The sequence below is a fragment of the Archocentrus centrarchus genome, unplaced genomic scaffold (assembly GCF_007364275.1).
Source record: "Archocentrus centrarchus isolate MPI-CPG fArcCen1 unplaced genomic scaffold, fArcCen1 scaffold_52_ctg1, whole genome shotgun sequence".
Classification (NCBI taxonomy): Eukaryota; Metazoa; Chordata; class Actinopteri; order Cichliformes; family Cichlidae; genus Archocentrus; species Archocentrus centrarchus.
The window spans coordinates 264,110-284,084 of record NW_022060274.1 but is presented as its reverse complement, the minus strand read 5'-3'; the positions used below and the strand labels follow the sequence as shown (position 1 = coordinate 284,084).

The following is a 19,975-nucleotide window of genomic DNA, read 5'->3' as shown; positions in this document are numbered from 1 at the left end:
ATGCCTTCATCTTGCAGGACCTGCTGACACACTCCAGCCACATGAGGTTTAGCATTGTCCTGCATTAGGAGGAACCCAGGGCCAACCGCACAAGGGGTCTGAGGATCTCATCTCGGCACCTAATGGCAGTCATGCTACCTCTGGCGAGCACATGGAAGCCCTCCAAAAAAATGTCACCCCACACCATTACTGACCCACTGCCAAACCGGTCATGCTGAAGGATGTTGCAGGCAGCAGATCGCTCTCCACGGCGTCTCCAGACTCTGTCACGTCTGTCACATGTGCTCAGTGTGAACCTGCTTTCATCTGTGACAAGCACAGAGCGCCAGTGGCGAATTTGCCAGTCCTGGTGTTCTCTGGCAAATGCCAAGTGTCCTGCACGGTGTTGGGCTGTGAGCACAACCCCCATCTGTGGATGTCGGGCCCTCATACCATCCTCATGGCGTCGGTTTCTAACCGTTTGTGCAGACACATGCACATTTGGGGCCTGCTGGAGGTCATTTTGCAGGGCTCTGGCAGTGCTCCTCCTGTTCCTCCTTGCACAAAGGCGGATGTAGCGGTCCTGCTGCTGGGTTTTTGCCCTCCTATGGCCTGTCTCCTGGTAGCGCCTCCAGCCTCTGGACACTACGCTGACAGACACAGCAAACCTTTTTGCCACAGCTCGCATTGATGTGCCATCGTGGATGAGCTGCACTACCTGAGCCACTTGTGTGGGTTGTAGAGTCCATCTCATGCTACCACGAGTGTGAAGGCACCACCAACATTCAAAAGTGACCAAAACATCAGCCAGAAAGCATAGGTACTGAGAAGTGGTCTGTGGTCCCCACCTGCAGAACCACTCCTTTGAGTGTGTCTTGCTAATTGCCAATAATTTCCACCTGTTGTCTATTCCATTTGCACAACAGCATGTGAAATTGATTGTTTGATTTCACAGAAGTTTGATTTACTTGGAGTTATATTGTGTTGTTTAAGGGTCCCCTTTATTTTTTTTGAGCAGTGTATATAATACACACACTAATCAGTGTATATTTTTGAATACAATATTCTTTTTTCCTCACCTCAAAACTGACTGTACCTTTATTTATTTACCTATGTACCTTCTATTTTTCTTAATGTTAGTTTCACTTTAACTTGAAATAAATAGGGGCAGTCTCTAGTGTTTCCATTGTTCTGCCTTGGCTAAAGACACTTTGTCTGCTTCTCTTTCCAGTGAATGGAGTCTCCTGTGGATGCTAATTACAACATTGAATAAAGACACAAAAACAAGGCAGTCACCCAGTAACCCAGTCCTAATTTTATCCTGTTGTAATCTCATATGCCTCTGTTGTTGTTTTTGTTTAAAATTTTCCTTCCATTATTGTGGCTGATGTTTGTATTAGGGTGTTGTACTTTTTTTTTTTTAAATATCACCTCACAGTCCATTCTCCTTCCTCTGCTCTGTTGCAGTTGTTATTTTCTTCCTCCCTTTACTGCCCCTCCACCCACCATAGCCTGTTAATCAGTTTTCAGGGGTGAAAATAGTTTGAAATTCTTGGCGGTACTATGACAATATATATATATATATATATATATATATATATATATATATATATATATATATATATAAACTTTACTGTTGCCTGTGTGTATAAGGCAGAAATTAGAAGCACTTGACAACGTGGAATATATGTTTTCAATTGTTAAGGAACTGGGATGTTTGTACACACTGTACACTTAACACAACTGATGAGCACCTCTGCCTCTATCCACCAGTACAAAACTTATGGAAATAACTAATCAAACTTTCTCAAACCTCAGTTCTCTTGACAACCACTGTGTTTTGGAGGTAAATGTGCTCTCGTGTAGCGTAAATGAAATATCCTAACCCTAACCCTAACCCATAAACAGCGTTTTCAAGCTGTGCTGTGTTGTTGAAATTGAATAGAATAACATGAAACACAATTAGCTAATCTCTTGTTGCTTTTAATTGGGATATTTTGTATCAAGCAGACAGACATTAACCTGTTAACTGGCCGCACCAAAACTACGTGACTATGTGACGCCCTCTGGTTATTACTGGCTCTGGAAAACCCATGTTATAGCCTGTTACCTGAATAAAAAAAAAGAGGAGGTCCGCACACCAAAGAGCTCCTTGAAAAATTTTAATCCATCAATGTTAAAACAGCAACGTTTCAGTCTGGAGTACCCTTCTTCAGACTTAACAAGGTAATGCTACACACCTGTTTAAATAACCGCCCATCACCAAGAAATTGAGTGACAGGTGCCATTCAATGTCCAAGAAAAAAATAGGACAAAGAGAACACAAGCAATCATGGATTTACCAGAATAGCCAATATCACATAAATAAGAAACACATAGAAAAGACCATTCTTAAAAACCTCACATAAGTATAGCATACCAGAAACATCTAGGAATACAATATTACAACAATCCTCATCACAATATAAGAATAAGGGGAAGAAAAATACAAATAAATAGAAGTGCACATTAAACAATTGAAGTGCACACTAAAAAATTCATCTCCGATTCACGAACAACAAAGGTCCCACTGTACGGTGTCATATATACACATGATATTGTTAAACATCATCCATATAAAACTGGAAACAACAGTGAAGTTTTCAATACAGAGACTGAAAACATTACACTAGCCCATATGTACTAGAAGTGGCAACTGACAAAGAGGGCAATTACAAAAAGGGTCTTAAGTCCAGTGTTCCCAACTTGGTGACTTTGTCGCTAGATTTAGCAGATTTTCAGACCCCCCTAGCAAGTTTTTTTCCAAAAAGCGACTAGTGACAAATTTAGTGAGTTTTCCCGGCGACGTCGGCGACTTTTGGAGTTTTTTGTTAACCTGAAATCCTCCACTATTGCCATGTTTTGTGTACATACAACCTTCGTACTGCATCCGTTCAGATACTTTGGCATCGCCCGGACCCCCAAGAGTACCCGGCTGTTGGTATGGACTGTAAGTCACGTGACCTTAATAGCGAAAGTGGGTTTGTTCGTGTCCTCGTGATGCAGTCGGTGAAGAGGACTCCACATTGAGCGGCTGGGCCCGTTGCTGTGATACGTCAGCATATAATGTGTATGGATTTACAAATCCTGCTGACTGAAGGATGGAAGTTTGGTCATTCAGTCTGTTTACATATTTTGTTATCTTACAAAGGAGGAAACACTTTGGTGAAGTCTACTTCACTACAGACTTTTTTTAAAGAATAAGTCAGCCATTTGCTATTTTTGCTCTGTATCTTTTCTGTTTACATTTTAATAGCACAGCTGTGAGTCTTTTGTTATGGAGAAAAAAAGCATTCACTTATTTGAGGAGCATTGTTATTTAAATATGCCAGTGGTTTATTTTTGAGCAATTTCTCATGTACTTCTACAGCTGAATGTTAATAAAAGTGTCTGTGTGACATTTGGGACATATAGCTTTGACTCAGGAGTGCCTTTTTGTTTTTACCTTAGGGAAGAAAAAAATATCAAGATATATTTCGTATATCACCATACATCACCAGGTAAAAAATATCGAGATATTACTTTGGTCCATTTTCCCCAGCCCTAGTAGTTCTAAACATATTTAGGATGTTTTTTTCTTCACTTTTTATCTCTCCAAAGATGTTTTTCCTCTCTCCTACAGCCTCTATTGCAACTACATGCAAATAACCAATTATGCAAATTAGGTCATGACGTCATATAGCAACTTCTAGTGACTTTTAAGACATCCAATAGCTACTTTCCTTGCTGAGGAGTTGGCAACAGTGCTTAAGTCAAATTCTTCATTGAGCCCGAACGGAGAAAGGTTATTGAGTGTGAATATCCAATATGCTTCTTTTTTTAGTAGGAGGGAATTAAAGTCACCTCTGCATGGTGATAGAGTGACAGTTTCTATGCCATAAAACTGCAATGAAGAAACACTATGTGCGGCCTATGTGAAATGTAATGCTACAGAACCTTTGGTGTTATGGTTGCGGGTATTAGACCGATGCTCTGATACACGAGTTTTCAGTGGTCGTGTGGTTTTGCCAACATACGCCAGACCACACGGACATTTCAACTTATAAGTAACATTATTAGTTTCGCATGTAATGTTACCCTTTATAATAAAGAGCTTACCTGACCGTGGATGACGGAAAATGGTCATATGACGTGTAAAATTACACTGAGTGCAGTGTCCGCACCGGTAATTACCAGATGGTCTATCAGTGCAGTCGTGTTCAGTGTTAGGGCTAGGAAGATAAGATTTCTGAAGGCTGAAGGCTGTTGAAAAAACAAGCAGCCTGTTCCAAAACAACACCTGCATTATCAGAATTCGGCTCCCTAGCCGGCCTTGGCTGGCAATCATATCTCTCCAGAACTATGTGTGAAGGCCGCTATCCCCCTCAGCCCTCTCTGTGATTTGTGAAGCTGGATCTGGTGTACCAAGGCTGCTGATGAACTTCCATCACTATCAGCAAACTGTTTGCCTGGGAGCTGGCATCTGGGCTCCACAATGCCCCCACCCTCTCGTCTCCGTCTGCGTCCCCTCCTGACCCTGACCCTACCCACCATACTGCTATCCCGGCTTTATATGTGCAATATGCTTTTTGCTGAGGTGTTTTTTGGAACCTCGTAAGGTGTTCTTTATGAACACAGTATGAGATGATTTTTTTGAACCTAACTATCCCAATGTATCTCTTTCTGTCTCTCTGCTAAAGGTAGCGCCGTTGTGAAACGGTTGCATGACCTCAGACATCTGTCCCCCCCTGTCTGTGTTATGTTTTTGTTTTGGATGGATGTTCTGTTAACTGTAATTTCCCCATTTGTGGGACTAATAAAGGCATTCTTGATTCTTGATTCTTGATTCTTGATAACCAGAGCCATAGCCTGTTAACTGGCCACGTTCTTCCGTGGGACATATGTAGTGCCTTATATATGGCAGGCTAGACCCTCCCACTTTGATTGACACCTCATTTGGCCAATCATATTAAGAAATGGGTTTTCCAGAGCCAATAATAACCATAGGCTGTCACGTATTGGCAAATGAGGTGTCAATCAAAATGGGAGGGTCTAGCCTGCTATATAAAATGCACTGCATGCCTCCTGTGGATGTGGCCAGTAAACAGGCTAAACATAGGAAAGGCTGGCCTCTGATGAAAGCCTCGAGCTCCGAGGAGAGAGAAGCTAGAGAATTGAGGCTCCAGCTTAGCACGAACACTTCAGAAACAATTTGAAATGAGGGGAAAAAATTTATTAAATGATTAAGTCGTGTTTTAGACTGCTCATTGCTAGGGGATCTATTCTGACCCAAAGTGCAGCCATGACTGGTTCTGAATGATGGTTTTACAGCAGACAGCCGCTCCACACTTCCAGGTACTGCATACCAGCACAGAATCTTTTAGTGGTACGCAGTACCGGACCGTACCGGCTTATTTTCTCCCGTGCATTTACTGCTGCCATGCCAGAATGTGGCTGATTGCTTTTCTGCCACACACAAAAGTACTAACTGGAATTCTGTCTGATACTATTGATCAGCTTTAAGGAGAAGCACCAGCAAATTTTAGAATTTGTACAACAGATGCTGATTATTGCTCCCCAACGAAGCGAACAGTTTTGTCCAGTTTTGCCAGCAGTCTCCACACCATTTTGAAATGTTCCAGCTGCTAAGGTGGCTTGGTGATCAGACAAATATCAGTCAGAGCTGAGGAGCATTTGGCAGACTGGATATAAAGAGTCTGTTTATTCCACAGGCTCAGACATGTGCAGTCTGTTTTATAGCAGGTTGTCTCAGTTAGACGGCTAAACCGGTCTGAAAGACTTAATAGGCACATTGTTACTTCCTGTAAATCAGGTCTTGTGCCAGATTTACTGAAGTGGAGCAGTATTAGTTGTGTGAATGAAAGGCATGGACACAGTTTTATTTGCAGGTGGCCTTATTCCTCAGGTATTTCTGGGAATTTCCCTTTCAGAGTGCCTAATTAGCGTAGGAAAATATTGAATGTTGATTTACTAAAGATTGTGGTAGTATTGCTATTGTGCCATTATTCATCCATCCATCCATCCAGCTTCTTCAGCTTATGCAGGGCTGGGACGTGGGGGCAGCAGCCTAAGCAGAGAAGCCCAGACGTCCCTCTCCCCAGCCAACTCCTCCAGCTTGTCCAGGGGGACCCCAAGGCATTCCCAGACCAGCTGAGAGATATGAACTCTCCAGCATGTCCTGGGTCTGCCCTAGGGCCTTCTCCCAGTGGAACTCCTGTACCTGGGGCACCAACTCGTCCCTGAGCTGGAGTAGGCACTCCACCCATTTCCGGCTGAGGACCATGGTGCTAATTCTGCTAATTCGCCGCTTCACACTTGGCTCTGAACTGTTCCACTTTGAGCTGGAGGCCACCATGCGATGAAGCAACAGGACCGCATCGTGCAAAAAAGCAGAGATGAGATTCACATGGCAATGCCTAGAAATTCTGTCCATAAAATTTATGAACAGAATCGGGGGCAAAGAGCATCCCTGGTGAAGTCCAACACTCACAGGAAATGAATCCAACTTATTGTTGGCAATATGGACCAAGCTCTTGCTGCGGTTGTACAGGGACTGAATGGCCTGCAACAATGGGCCAGACAACCCATTCTCCTGCAGCACCCCCCACAGGAAACCTTGACTATTGGACAGACCCTCCTTTCCAGCACCCTGACATAGACTTTACCGGGGAGGCCACTAGCGAAACAAATCAGAGCCGGGCTGGGGGTGGGGCAAATGACCGGGCCCTTTATATCCAGATAATAAAGCTCATCATAACATCATTTTACAACATACACATGCCCGCAACAGCGGGGCTTACAAGCGTCAGCACCACGGAAAACAACTATGTCACTTTGAAGTCCATCAAATGGACATGAAATATAACACGCCAAGAGAACAACAAAAACATTTGGCTACATGGTAACTAATGATAAAACAACTCAAATTCAAAGCAGTTCAGCACCACGGATAGCGATCGGATCATTTTGATCCACTCCACTTTTATGCTTATATGAAGTGCCACTCATGTTAGCTTAGTCTGTAAAAATGCTCCACTTAGTTTACAACCTGTTGTCGTGGCAAACTTTACTGTGGCAACCTTTACCCCCCCCCCCCCCCCCCGTGTAAAACATGAATGATGGGTGATGTAAAGTACACTGTGTTCATCTGGATACAATTAGGAGAGGGATCCCCTTCTCCAGCTCTCCTCGGACGTGATAAAGGCCTGGCTACCTGAAATCTTATCCTCTCTCCCATCCAGGCCCCCTTTAGGCCCGGGCAGGGAGCATACTGCCCTCCCAGCCCCCCCCAGAAGATCCACCCTTGGAGGAGGCTGAGGGGTGTGATCCCCTGATAGTTTAAGCACACCCTCTGTTCTCCCTTCTTAAAGATGGGGACCACTAACCCAGTCTGCCAGTCGAGTGGCACTGCCCCAGATCTCCACGCGATGTTGCAGAGCTGTGTCAGTCAAGACAGCCTTACAACATCCAGAGCCTTCAGGAACTCAGGGCAAATCTCGTCCTCCCCAGGGGCCCTGCCACCAAGGAGTTGTTTAACTGCCTCAGTGACCTCACTCCCAGTGATGGATGAGTCATTTCCCTCGTCCTTAGACTCTGCTTCCACTACAGAAGGCATGTCATTGGGATTAAGGAGGTACTTGAAGTATTCCATCCATCCCCAGCTACAGCCTCAGTTGAAGTCAGTAGTGCCCCTCCTGCACTATAAACCGTGGGAGTAGAGCACTACTTTCCTCTCCTGAATTGTCTAACAGTTGGCCAAAATCACTTCAAGGACTTCCAAAAGTCTCCATGGCCTCACCAGACTCCATCCACACCCGAGTTTTTGCGTCAGCCTGCCGGTATCCATCAGCTGCTTCCAGCATCGTACAAGCCACCCAAGCCTGATAGGAATCCTTCTGCTTGATGACTCCCTTCACCTTCCGTGACCACTATCTGGTTTAGGGATTACCACCGTGACAGGCACCAACCACCCTGCAGCCACAGCTCTGAGCAGCAGCCTCAACAGTGGAGAAACATGTCTATTCGTACTCAGTGTCCTCAGCCTCCCTCTGAATGCTGTCAAAGTTGTGCTGGAGATGGGAGTTTAAGATCTCGCTGACTGGCATGCATTCCCAGTGTCTGTGTGGTGGGGGCTGTGACTCAGGACGTAGAGCAGGTCACCTTCTAATCGGAAGGTTGGAGGTTCAATTCTTGGCTGCTCTGGGCTGCATGCCAAAGTATCCTTGGGAAAGATACTGAACCCTAAGTTGCTCTCCCACACAAGCATTGGAGTATGAATGCGTGTGAATGGTACACAGTGAGCACTTAGCTTAGCTTCATATGGAAATGCTTGTATGAATGGGTGAATGTAAATGAGTTTTATAAACGCTTTGAGTGCTCAGTCAGAGTAGAAAGGCACTATACAGGTGCTGGTCATAAAATTTGAATATCATGAAAAAGTTGATTTCAGTAATTCCATTCAAAATGTAAAACTTGTGTATTATATTAATTCATTACACACAGACTGATATATTTCAAATGTGTCTTTTAATTTTGATGATTATAACTGACAACTAATGAAAACCCCAAATTCAGTATCTCAGAAAATTAGAATATTACTTAAGACCAACACAAAAAAAAGGATTTTTAGAAATGTTGGCCAACTGAAAACTCGAAATACAGCTGATCGGGTAAGCTGTATTTCGAGATATCTTAGGGATATTTGATGTACTTCAATAAAATAAAACAAAACAAAACAAAAATAGAAAGTCTGTCAGGTCTATGTTGATAATATATCAAAATGTTACAAAAAATGTATGGAAAATTTCTTTCACTATAATTTCTTTTCATATTACTGGCTGTTTGATGTATCTCTTACACACTCATCAAATGGGTGGAAATATGTCAGAGGCTGTGTAGAATGTCAAGCATATATCTTGACTTGTGGCATATATCAGTCAAGCCAAGGAACACTGCAATACAGTCTGGGGGCTTTTTTAGGTCCCTAAAGCATACTGAATTTAGAAGATGATATAGGAACTACTGGGGAAACAAGCTTTTCCACAATCTTATTGTCATGCTTAGCCAAGGACACACATGCGTGACCAGACATTATAGAAAAGACATAATACTTATGCTTGGCATCAGTATGAGCCATGGTTACACTACGTGTTGCTCTCAGAGACAGTGATGTGCAGCAGAGTAGGTTGTGCATCTCACTGTGGCATCATTAGCGGGCTCCACATAGACATTCAGCAGTATAACTCAGCAGAGCTGTCTAGCACATAAACAGTCTCTGAAATCTGTGTACGTCTATATTGCAGGTGTCTGGTATCGTGGGCAGAGCTGACGTCTTGGCATGTCTACTGTTCTTGCTGACGTTCCTCTCCTATATTAGGTAAGATATTATATTACTGTAAGACAACTCTGCACCACCCACTCTCTACACATGTACAGGAGCAATTGCAAAATAGATTAGCTTGCCTGAGAGACTGATGCAGATGAACTTAATAGAATAACATGAACGCTTCGGGAACTCCTACAAATGGTTGTGAGACTAATTCTTGAATCTCCAGCAGCATGTGCCATACTTGTACATTTTCAAAAGATGTGAGATTCCTCCACCTTATCTCCACTAAATAAGTGGCCTTAGGAAATATAACACACATTATGGTTAATGTCAAGTTGTCTCAGATTTCTGTGCAATTTTCCCCAACTTGAACAAAGGATCACATCTACTACAGTATAAGATAACTGGATTCCACTCAAAATGACTTCACAACAAAAATCCTCCTGTTTTTCCTTTGTTTTATTTTGATTTTATAAGGGATAACCACACAGTCATCTTGGTAGTGCAGTAATTAGGTGAAAAACCTTTAAAAAGACTCAAACAAATACAAACAACATAAGCCCATGCACACGAACATGCACACTGCGTAGTATAAATATAATTTAAGTACACCACCTACAATACACAAAAATACTCCTGTAGAAAAACACTCCCATTAAAAATACGGCCTGTTTAAAATGACCTCTTGTGTCTTCACTATAAAATTCACCAGAGTATATAACCAGACAACCTTAATTATGACATCTCATAGCCATCCCTCCAAAACATAATATTAGACAAATAATTAAGCACGTACGGACTACAAATATTACATTGTTACAGCTAATCAATCAGCAAATCAATTTACAAGCAAATACAATGACCAGTAAACCAGTGTGATCTCAGCCGCTAAATGCCACATGTAAACAACAACCACCGCCAAAGCACATGCACATGATAGAGTATTAGCAGCAGGCAGACAACGAACTCAAACAGTGCATCTATGACAGTGGTCCACAACCTTTTTTGAGCCACGGACGGTTTAGTGTTAGAAAATATTTCCACGGACCTTTAAGGTGTGGCGGATACATACGCTACAACGATCTCTGGTCGCCATGGTAATGTTTAAACATGCCTTCAAAATAAGATACACCTTAAAAACATGCATACAGTAGAAATCTCCTCAGTCGGGTTCAAATTCCCCATGGAATTTCATCCAGGGTGAAAAAAAAAAGAAAAAAAAAATCCGTCATAAGTGTAAGTCAGATAAAATCCGTTTCTTAAAAATATCCAACAGTTTGGGGTCTAATATCAAATTTCGCTGCAATTGCTGCTTCATCTCTGGATTTGCTTCTGCAAATTTTATAATCTCATATTTTTGCTTGTAAGTGCAAGTTTGTAGCTTACGCTTGCCATGATTGTCTCCGGTGAAATGAACTGATAGAGACAATAAAGCGTGTGTAGTTGTGCATGAACGAGCTGATGCATGGAAGTGGGGGGACGGGAGCTGAGGAGGGCTTTAGCGCTAAACTCATCCGACTTATGGATCACATTTAATTGGAAATGCATTACAATGGAAGCAGATTGTTCATCCAATGTAGGCGAAAATCCGACTGATTTAGGTGATGATTTTATTGGAATTAACGTCAGGAAAAATTGAGACCTGCAGAAGCCATCCGACTAGAGTGAAAATCCGATTTCTGAGACTTAGACACGCAATTTTTACTGTATAAAGCGCATGGAAAATACAACTCACCATAACGCTGAATCAATGTGAGCCCTGAGCTTGTTTCTCTGCTGCTCATTTTTGCTAGTGTGACAGTGCGGTCTTTCCCGTAAAATAATGTAAGAAAATTTAGTTGACAACGCCACCGGAAGGGGAATAATGAATATCACCCTTCCGGAATATTAATAAAATAATATCTAAAAATTCACAGGTTCGAAATATTACACCAGGGCCAGAGAGAGTTCTGAACTTTGAACAAAACTTTATTTAACAATAGTAAAAGAAAGACCAACCATAAAATGACTGGGCTGCAATAACACTTGCGCATTAATTAAACAAGAACAAAATAGAAAGAAAATATGGACTTACCAGCGGCGAAGAGGGAAGACTTCACCCAGTGCAGCACACGACAACTGTGACAAAAAGCAAAGACTTCCACCACCTGAACGTGGACCCTCCGGCCACTGGCTCGTCCAACACTTAAAAGAAAAGAACACAGTTAAAACATATACAATTTAGTGCAATACAGTGCCTTGTGAAAGTATTCGGCCCCCTTGAACTTTTCAACCTTTCGCCACATTTCAGGCTTCAAACATAAAGATATAAAATTTTAATTTTTTGGAAGAATCAACAAGTGGGACACAATCGTGAAGTGGAATGAAATTTATTGGATGTGTCAAACTTTTTTAACAAATAAAAAACTGAAAAGTGGGGCGTGCAATATTATTCGGCCCCCTTGCGTTAATACTTTGTAGCGCCACCTTTTGCTGCAATTACAGCTGCAAGTCGCTTGGGGTATGTCTGTCAGTTTTGCACATCGAGAGACTGAAATTCTTGCACATTCTTCCTTGCAAAACAGCTCAAGCTCAGTGAGGTTGGATGGTGAGCGTTTGTAAACAGCAGTCTTCAGCTCTTTCCACAGATTCTCGATTGGATTCAGGTCTGGACTTTGACTTGGCCATTCCAACACCTGGATACATTTATTTGTGAACCATTCCATTGTAGATTTGGCTTTATGTTTTGGATCATTGTCTTGTTGGAAGATAAATCTCCATCCCAGTCTCAGGTCTCTTGCAGACTCCAACAGGTTTTCTTCCAGAATGGTCCTGTATTTGGCCCCATCCATCTTCCCATCAATTTTGACCATCTTCCCTGTCCCTGCTGATGAAAAGCAGGCCCAAACCATGATGCTGCCACCACCATGTTTGACAGTGGGGATGGTGTGTTCAGGGTGATGAGCTGTGTTGCTTTTACGCCAAACATATCGTTTTGCATTGTGGCCAAACAGTTCGATTTTTGTTTCATCTGACCAGAGCACCTTCTTCCACATGTTTGGTGTGTCTCCCAGGTGGCTTGTGGCAAACTTTAAACGAGACTTTTTATGGATATCTTTGAGAAATGGCTTTCTTCTTGCCACTCTTCCATAAAGGCCAGATTTGTGCAGTGTACGACTGATTGTTGTCCTATGGACAGACTCTCCCACCTCAGCTGTAGATCTCTGCAGTTCATCCAGAGTGATCATGGGCCTCTTGGCTGCATCTCTGATCAGTCTTCTCCTTGTTTGAGATGAAAGTTTAGAGGGACGGCCGGGTCTTGGTAGATTTGCAGTGGTCTGATCCTCCTTCCATTTCAATATGATTGCTTGCACAGTGCTCCTTGAGATGTTTAAAGCTTGGGAAATCTTTTTGTATCCAAATCCGGCTTTGAACTTCTCCACAACAGTATCTCGGACCTGCCTGGTGTGTTCCTTGGTCTTCATGATGCTCTCTGTGCTTTGAACAGAACCCTTAGACTATCACAGCGCAGGTGCATTTATACGGAGACTTGATTACACACAGGTGGATTCTATTTATCATCAGTCATTTGGAACAACATTGGGTCATTCAGAGATCCTCACTGAATTTCTGGAGTGAGTTTGCTGCACTGAAAGTAAAGGGACCGAATAATATTGCACGCCCCACTTTTCAGTTTTTTATTTGTTAAAAAAGTTTGACACATCCAATAAAGTTCATTCCACTTCACGATTGTGTCCCACTTGTTGTTGATTCTTCACAAAAAATTAAAATTTTATATCTTTATGTTTGAAGCCTGGAATGTGGCAAAAGGTTGAAAAGTTCAAGGGGGCCGAATACTTTCGCAAGGTACTGTAGTTAAAATGGCAGCCTAGTTATAATAAAACACACATACGATACTCATACACACTCACATCCACACACACACACACACTACAAACTCTACAAAACACAAACAATAAAAACCCAGTTAAAAAGAGGTCCAACGGTAGACTCAATTAAAAGAAACTCCAGTATTCCCGATTCAGACCCCAAGTCCAACACTACTGATTCTTAGGGTGGCCAACTTGACGTTCTACTGACACACCACCCTCATGTGTGGACACAGTGATCCGGAATACAGTTCAAGTCCTCCTCTGGGAAAACGAGCTTCTGTAGGCAAACAAGCCTGCGTAGGCAAAACAGCCGCCGTAGGCAAAACAGCCGCCAGTCCCTTAGGGAACTAATCCCACGGTTGGGATTAAAAGAAGCATGGCACACTTAACTCACCACACAGAAGTCCGCAATGAATAACCACGGTCGCACTGCCGACCTATTAATGGCTGCTCCTGCGTGCAACAGCTAGCCTGCCGTGCTATCGTGATCACTCAGTAGGTTAACCAGTTCCTGCGTAGCACAAATGCTGCCACTCTTCTACACCATTCACCCCGGGAAAGGCAAGGGAGAGGAGTCCCACTACTCGCACGCCGAGCGTCTTTATCCTGTTGCGGACACCACCTCGCAATTAACGTCAGGTGTGCAGAATCAGGGTGAGCAACAGGAGGGGAAGAGAAAGAGAAAGCAAGCCAGCCCGGTCACATCTACCCCCTACTTTTAAATCGTCGACCCGATGATGGAAAAATCCCATCACTAACACCATGGCCGAAAAATGGCCACCTGGGCACTCGCTCGAGGTTCTATAGGTCAAGGAAGGTGATGGACATTAGGATGCTGGCCTGCTGTAGTATGTGCTGACCGTCACAGTGGGAGGTCATGCATACCCCGCTGTCCCTCAGGAGATTCTGCCAGGACTGGCAAAGAAGGAGTTACCTGCTCTACTGATACGCTAGGCCTAGAGGTTGGGGAGGCCATGGAAGGTGGCCGAGTATCCTGGGGTGTTAATATGGATAGGTTGTGGAGATGCTTCGGACACAAATAACCACAAGTCATCCTCACTAAAGAAGTCCTGCTCCATAGTGGCAACAATAGGTGGAGGTGGGACCTCAGGGCAAGGCACAAAAGACCCTAAACCTATCTGAGCCTTTAGTATGTCCTGATGGACCTGTCTTTTTTTTTCCAGGTCTCCCACTGGGGCAATGGTATAAACAGCCCCTTCACCTTGAGGCATCTTCAAGACCTGGTACAGGACAGAACTCAAACATCCTGTATCTTATGGCGGCCTCGAACGCCATGGTCAAGTAAATAGACCAGTTCGCTTACTGCCAGGGGTGCAACACGAGCACTCTGGTCATGGCGCTCCTTCCGCCGACCTGCAGCTGCTGCCAGCTGGTCGCGGGCCCCTGCAAATGCAATATTTAGCCTGGCTTGGTGTTCGGCCACCCAGTCCTGTACCTCCCCAGGTACTGGATACTGGACTTGACCTAACAAAAAGTTGACAGGGAGCCTATGTTCCCTGCCAAACATTAAAAAGAAGGGTGACTCCCCAGTACTCTGATGAGGCGTGCTATTGTAGCAGAAAAGAACATGGGGTAAGCACGAAGCCCAATCCCGCTTCTGAGAAGGGGGCAGAGTACGCAACAGGTTATGAAGCGTATGATTAAACCTTTTGCACTGCCCATTGCCGGCTGGATGGTAAGGGGTTGTGCGGGATTTGGCCACCTGATAAAGCTCACACAGCCACTGAATCAAGGAACTCTCAAAGTTCTGTCCTTGGTCGGAATGGAGCCAAGTCGGAACACCAAACTTGAAGAACCATTCGGTCATCAAGACCTGGGCCACAGTGGAGGCTCACTGGTCCCGAGTGGGGACAGCAATCGTATACTTGCTGAACACATCAGCCATCACCAGAACATGCTCAAACCCACTGCGAGAGGGTTCCAGCATAGTAAAGTCAAGGGCTACGATCTCATTAGGCCTTGATGCTAACAAACGGCCCATATAACTATGCGACCCTAACCCGGAGTCTTTAGCCACTTGACAGTGCTCACATCTCTGGACCCATTGTTTGATGTCCAAGGACATACCAGGCCAGTAACAGCGCTCCCGAACCAGCTTGGTGGTACACTCGATACCCTGATGTCCATGATCCTCATGCAACCCTCTCAGCACCTGTGACCTGAGGGCCTCAGGAGGACCAACTGCAGCCTTTCCTCTCCCCCATCGGAACGCAAGGCCCAGCGATAGAGCGTGCCATCCCTTTCTACTAATCGGTCCCATTGACGCAACAAGACCGTCATGGGCTTAGAAACCTGCTGTCTTTCTCTTGGAGAGGGCAACTCCTGTTTCCTCCAAAAGACCAGGAAGTTCTTCAGGAGGGGATCAGCCTCCTGTAAAGCCTGAATTTCAGAAAGGGGCAGTAATGGAAGAGCCGAAACCGCTGACTGGCTACCGGAGGTGCTGGTCCCAGGCCAGGGGCCTGCTGAAGAAGAGTGGGAATACACGACCCGGAAAGTGCGTACTCTACCAAGCTGTGGCCAGACTCACACTCTCGAGAAAGCGCGTCTGCATTTTTATTGCTGGCCGGTACTTGATCTCAAAGTCAAAGGCTGCCAGCTGCGCTGCCCACCGATGTTCTATGGCGCCCAGTTTGGCCGAGTGGAGGTAACTTAGAGGGTTGTTATCTGCAAACACCACACATTTATGTCCCAATAAGTACTCCCGGAATTTCTCCATCATGGCCCACTTAAGCGCAAGAAATTCAAGCTTCATAGAGCTGTAGTTGGTTGTGTTGCGCTCAGTGGGCCGCAGACCTCGACTGGCATAGGCCACCGGCCTAACACCACCCTCAGTTTCTTGAGAGAGAACGGCACCAAGGCCACTGTGGCTAGCATCGATCTCCAAAATGAAGGGACGCTTAAAGTCAGCATACGCCAAGACCAGAGCAGACACCAACCGGGTCTTTAGAGCTTCAAAGCTCTCTTCACATTGCGGCGTCCAGGCTTCACTCAGAGCCTGTCCTGAGCCCTTCCTTGTCCTTGTACTGTCCAAGGCAGCTACCAACTTATGCAGGGGGGCAGCAAGCATGGCAAACCCTTCTACAAACTGTCGATAATAGCTGGCAAATCTCAAGAATGAATGGAGGGCCAACACATTGGAAGGACGTGGCTACATAGCCACTGCCTCAATTTTGGTGGGGTCCGTAGCGACACCCTTGCTGGAAATAACATGGCCCAGATACCTAACCTCTTGCTGGAAGAAGGAGCACTTCTCGAGTTTAGCCTTCATCCCCTCTTGCTGTAATCGAGCAAGGACAACCTCAAGCCACTGCAGATGTTGAGACACAGAGGATGAGTAGATGATGATATCATCTAGATACAAAAGCAGCGATTGACACTGCTGATCTCCAAACATCCTCTGCATCAGGTGTTGGAAGGTGCTAGGAGCGTTACACAAACCAAAAGCGTTACACAAACCAAACGGCATGCGGTTCCACTCGAACAGACCAAAGGGTGTGCAAAACGCTGTCTTTGGCTTGTCCGGCTCTGAGACAGGAACCTGGTTGTACCCGCTTGCTAAATCTAAGGTTGAAAACCAACGAACCACTGCGAGTGCATCTAGGCTCTCCTCAATACGAGGCAAAGGAAATGCATCCTTCCTCGTTTTGCTATTTAGCACGCGATAGTCCACGGACAGGCGCAAACTGCCATTCTTTTTTCCGAACCAGCACAATTGGGAAAGCATAAGGGCTGCTACTTTCCCTTATCACTTGAGCCTCCAAGAGCTGATTGATATGGGCCCTGACAGCCTCATAATCCGACGGGGGGATGCGCCTATATCGTTGCCGAACAGGGACATCATCAAGCAGTGGTATGTCATGTGAAATGAGATTAGTATAACCCAAGTCTCTATCATGATCAGAAAAGACAGAACAAGTTGACTGCATCAATCTTACCCTGGATGGCGACGGAGGCAACTTGGGTCGAAACTGTAGCGAGGGGAGCGTTTACCTCACTAACCCCTGCTGGGAGACTGACAACTGCTACGCTGCTTAATGTCCCAAGACTGGTTCGTGGGTGGAGAACAGCCTCAACTGTCCCCACATTGGTTACTGGTAGGTACATAGTATCCCCAACAACTTGTACCAAACATGGTGAGGCTAGTAGTCCAGCCGGTAGGCCTGACTCTGGAGGCTCAAAGAGCACGGTTTGACCCGCAAATTGCTCGGAGCCTGTCGTAGCCACCAGCTTCATAACTCCACCCAGTACGTGCACTGCTCGGGGGCCCCGCACCTTGACGGTCCCAACCGGGTCCCTGGGAGCTTGCACTGCTGAGTGATGACACTGCTGCAAGGCCTTGACAATGGGGCCTGGGGCCTGGGATACAGCAAGTGACTCAAACAATGCGGAACCATGTTCTCCAAATAATTCCTTATAACAGCGGCGGATGATGTTCATCCCCAAGATACCAGGTGCAGACACTGCACCAGGAGGGTCCTTCACCACCAAAATCCCACAGCTGGGTATCACCTTACCACATAGTGATACGTTAAGCTCCAGGTAGCCAACATAGGGAATGGCCAGGCCGTTGGCAGCTCAAAGCTGCAACCAATGACAGGACTGAAGGCGCTCCGGGCCCCAGGGCGCAAAATGCTCCATAAAGAAACTCTCGGTCACAGTAGAGACCATAGAGCCAGTGTCTATAAAACATGGGACAAGCACTCCCCCTAGCAAAATGTCTATCTTTGGACAAGATGACATCAACCCACTCAGCCGACCTTCTATTGAGCCTGAGGACCCCCCACCTGAGCAGTGGCTCTGCAGCTCAGGGGGCTTCAGTTTTCCGACTGGCCAGTGGCAGCATCGGAGCTCACAGTATTACACTGGGAACCAACCATGGTGTTAGCTCTGACATGGCGTGAAGCCCGCTCTCCATCACACTCGGGCAAAATGTCCTGGCTGCTGGAACCGTCTACAGATCACTGGACCATTACGCACAGGCCGGCTAGGTGCCCTAGGACGTTGCCAAGAGGCCACTGTCTGTGTGAGCTGGTTCCGCTGTTCCTGTTGATGTTTCAGCAGCTCCCTTAACTCACCTAACTCAGATTTAGGCGTAGGGGGAGGGGCGGGGCATGGACTGCCTTGCACCCCACACTGTAGACCATAAGCTGATGGTAGAGAATGGCAACACTCCCGGATACCACCTGGGAAACCTTCTCTCTCCCATCTGATCGCTTCTCCAAGCACCTCTAACAGGGTAACCATGGGCACCTGGCAGATATATTGCTTCAGCTCCCTGCGAAGGGCATTGTTAATTACATGCTCTACAAACTGGTCCTGGAGCAACCTGTCTGCATTACGCATACCATCAGGTGCACAAGATTTTATTCTCTCCCTCAAGGACATCAGTGCTAAAGAAAACTCCTGCAATATCTCTCCCTCTTGTTGCCGCCTAGAAAAGTAAGCTTGCTGTAGTATAACATAAGACTGAGTAGGCAAAAGAGCAGCCTGTCCCTTAGGGAACTAATCCCACGGTTGGGATTAAAAGAAGCGTGGCACATTTAACTCACCACACAGGAGTCCGCGATGAATAACCACCGTCACGCTGCCGACCTATTAATGGCTGCTCCTGCATGCAACAGCTAGCCTGCCGTGCTATTGTGATCACTCAGTAGGTTAACCAGTTCCTGCGTAGCATAAATGTTGCCACTCTTCTACAACATTCACCCCGAGAAAGGCAAGGGAGAGGAGTCCCACTACTCACATGCCGAGTGTCTTTATCCTGTCGCGGACACCACCTCGCAATTAACATCAGGTGTGCAGAATCAGGGTGAGCAACAGTAGGGGGAGAGAAAGAGAAAGCAAGCCAGCCCGGTCACAGTAGCCTGTGGGTTGGCTGAGTTTGGCCAGCACACACCAATACAAGCTTTGATTTCACAGGGAGAGTGGCTGCAGAGCCGCTGTGCTGTGCGCCGGAGTCAGCTTGATGGCTGGGTCCGCCTCACTGCTATCCGCATGTTGCTAAAAAAAAATGTAAACGGACTAGTTCTTGTATGGTGCAGTTCTACGCTTGTTGAGCACTCAAAATTTTAAACGAGCGCAATGTAGGTCAACCAACCTATTTCGTTAGTCACCGCTAAAATTAAACCCACAAGCTTCGCTGGTTCCCGTACCTGTCTATCACGTGACCGAGACAAGCGTCTTGATACATGTCAAGAGAGAGTCATAGACAGATGTAGCGGAGAGGATCTGCCAATTTTTCAAAAATAAAACATCATTCAGCTCAGATAAGTAAAACGGAAATAATTTAAGTTATTTAGTCTTGCGCGGCCCGGTACCGGTCCGGGGCCTGGGGGTTGGGGACCTCTGATCTATGATGTCCATTTCTAACAGAGGCATCAGAAGCTGTTCCTCTTACCGGCTGCCTCTCCAGTATTTTAGTTGTCTCGCTTGCACAGACTTCCAGAGCCGCACAATCCTCCGGCGTATTCTGCTTTCGTTCTGTTTGATGCTTCGGTGTTAATCTGTTTGAACTGCGGCTGAGGGTCATGTGACATTGCGGACTAAACGGGATCAGCTGTATGATACGTAACATTACGCAACACCCGGCTCAGCTGTGAGTCACGTGACATTGATTCCATTTTCACTGTCCACTATTATTTATTTATTTTTATTTTATTTTATTATTAAGTGACCCCGGACCTCACGGGGACCTGTGTCATATCAAGAAGTTTCCGAAAAGGTATATATGAGGGTG

At 45.4% G+C, this 19,975-nt stretch overlaps 1 protein-coding gene across 1 annotated transcript in view; it reads left to right on the top strand.

Moving 5' to 3' along the window:
- tmtc1 (transmembrane O-mannosyltransferase targeting cadherins 1) overlaps positions 1 to 19,975 on the top strand; it is a 174,278-nt gene that overhangs the window by 47,929 nt on the left and 106,374 nt on the right. The window contains exon 3 of the mRNA XM_030725270.1: positions 9,321 to 9,394. Within this exon, the coding sequence (XP_030581130.1) occupies positions 9,321 to 9,394 (74 nt within the window). The remainder of the gene's footprint in view (positions 1 to 9,320; positions 9,395 to 19,975) is intronic.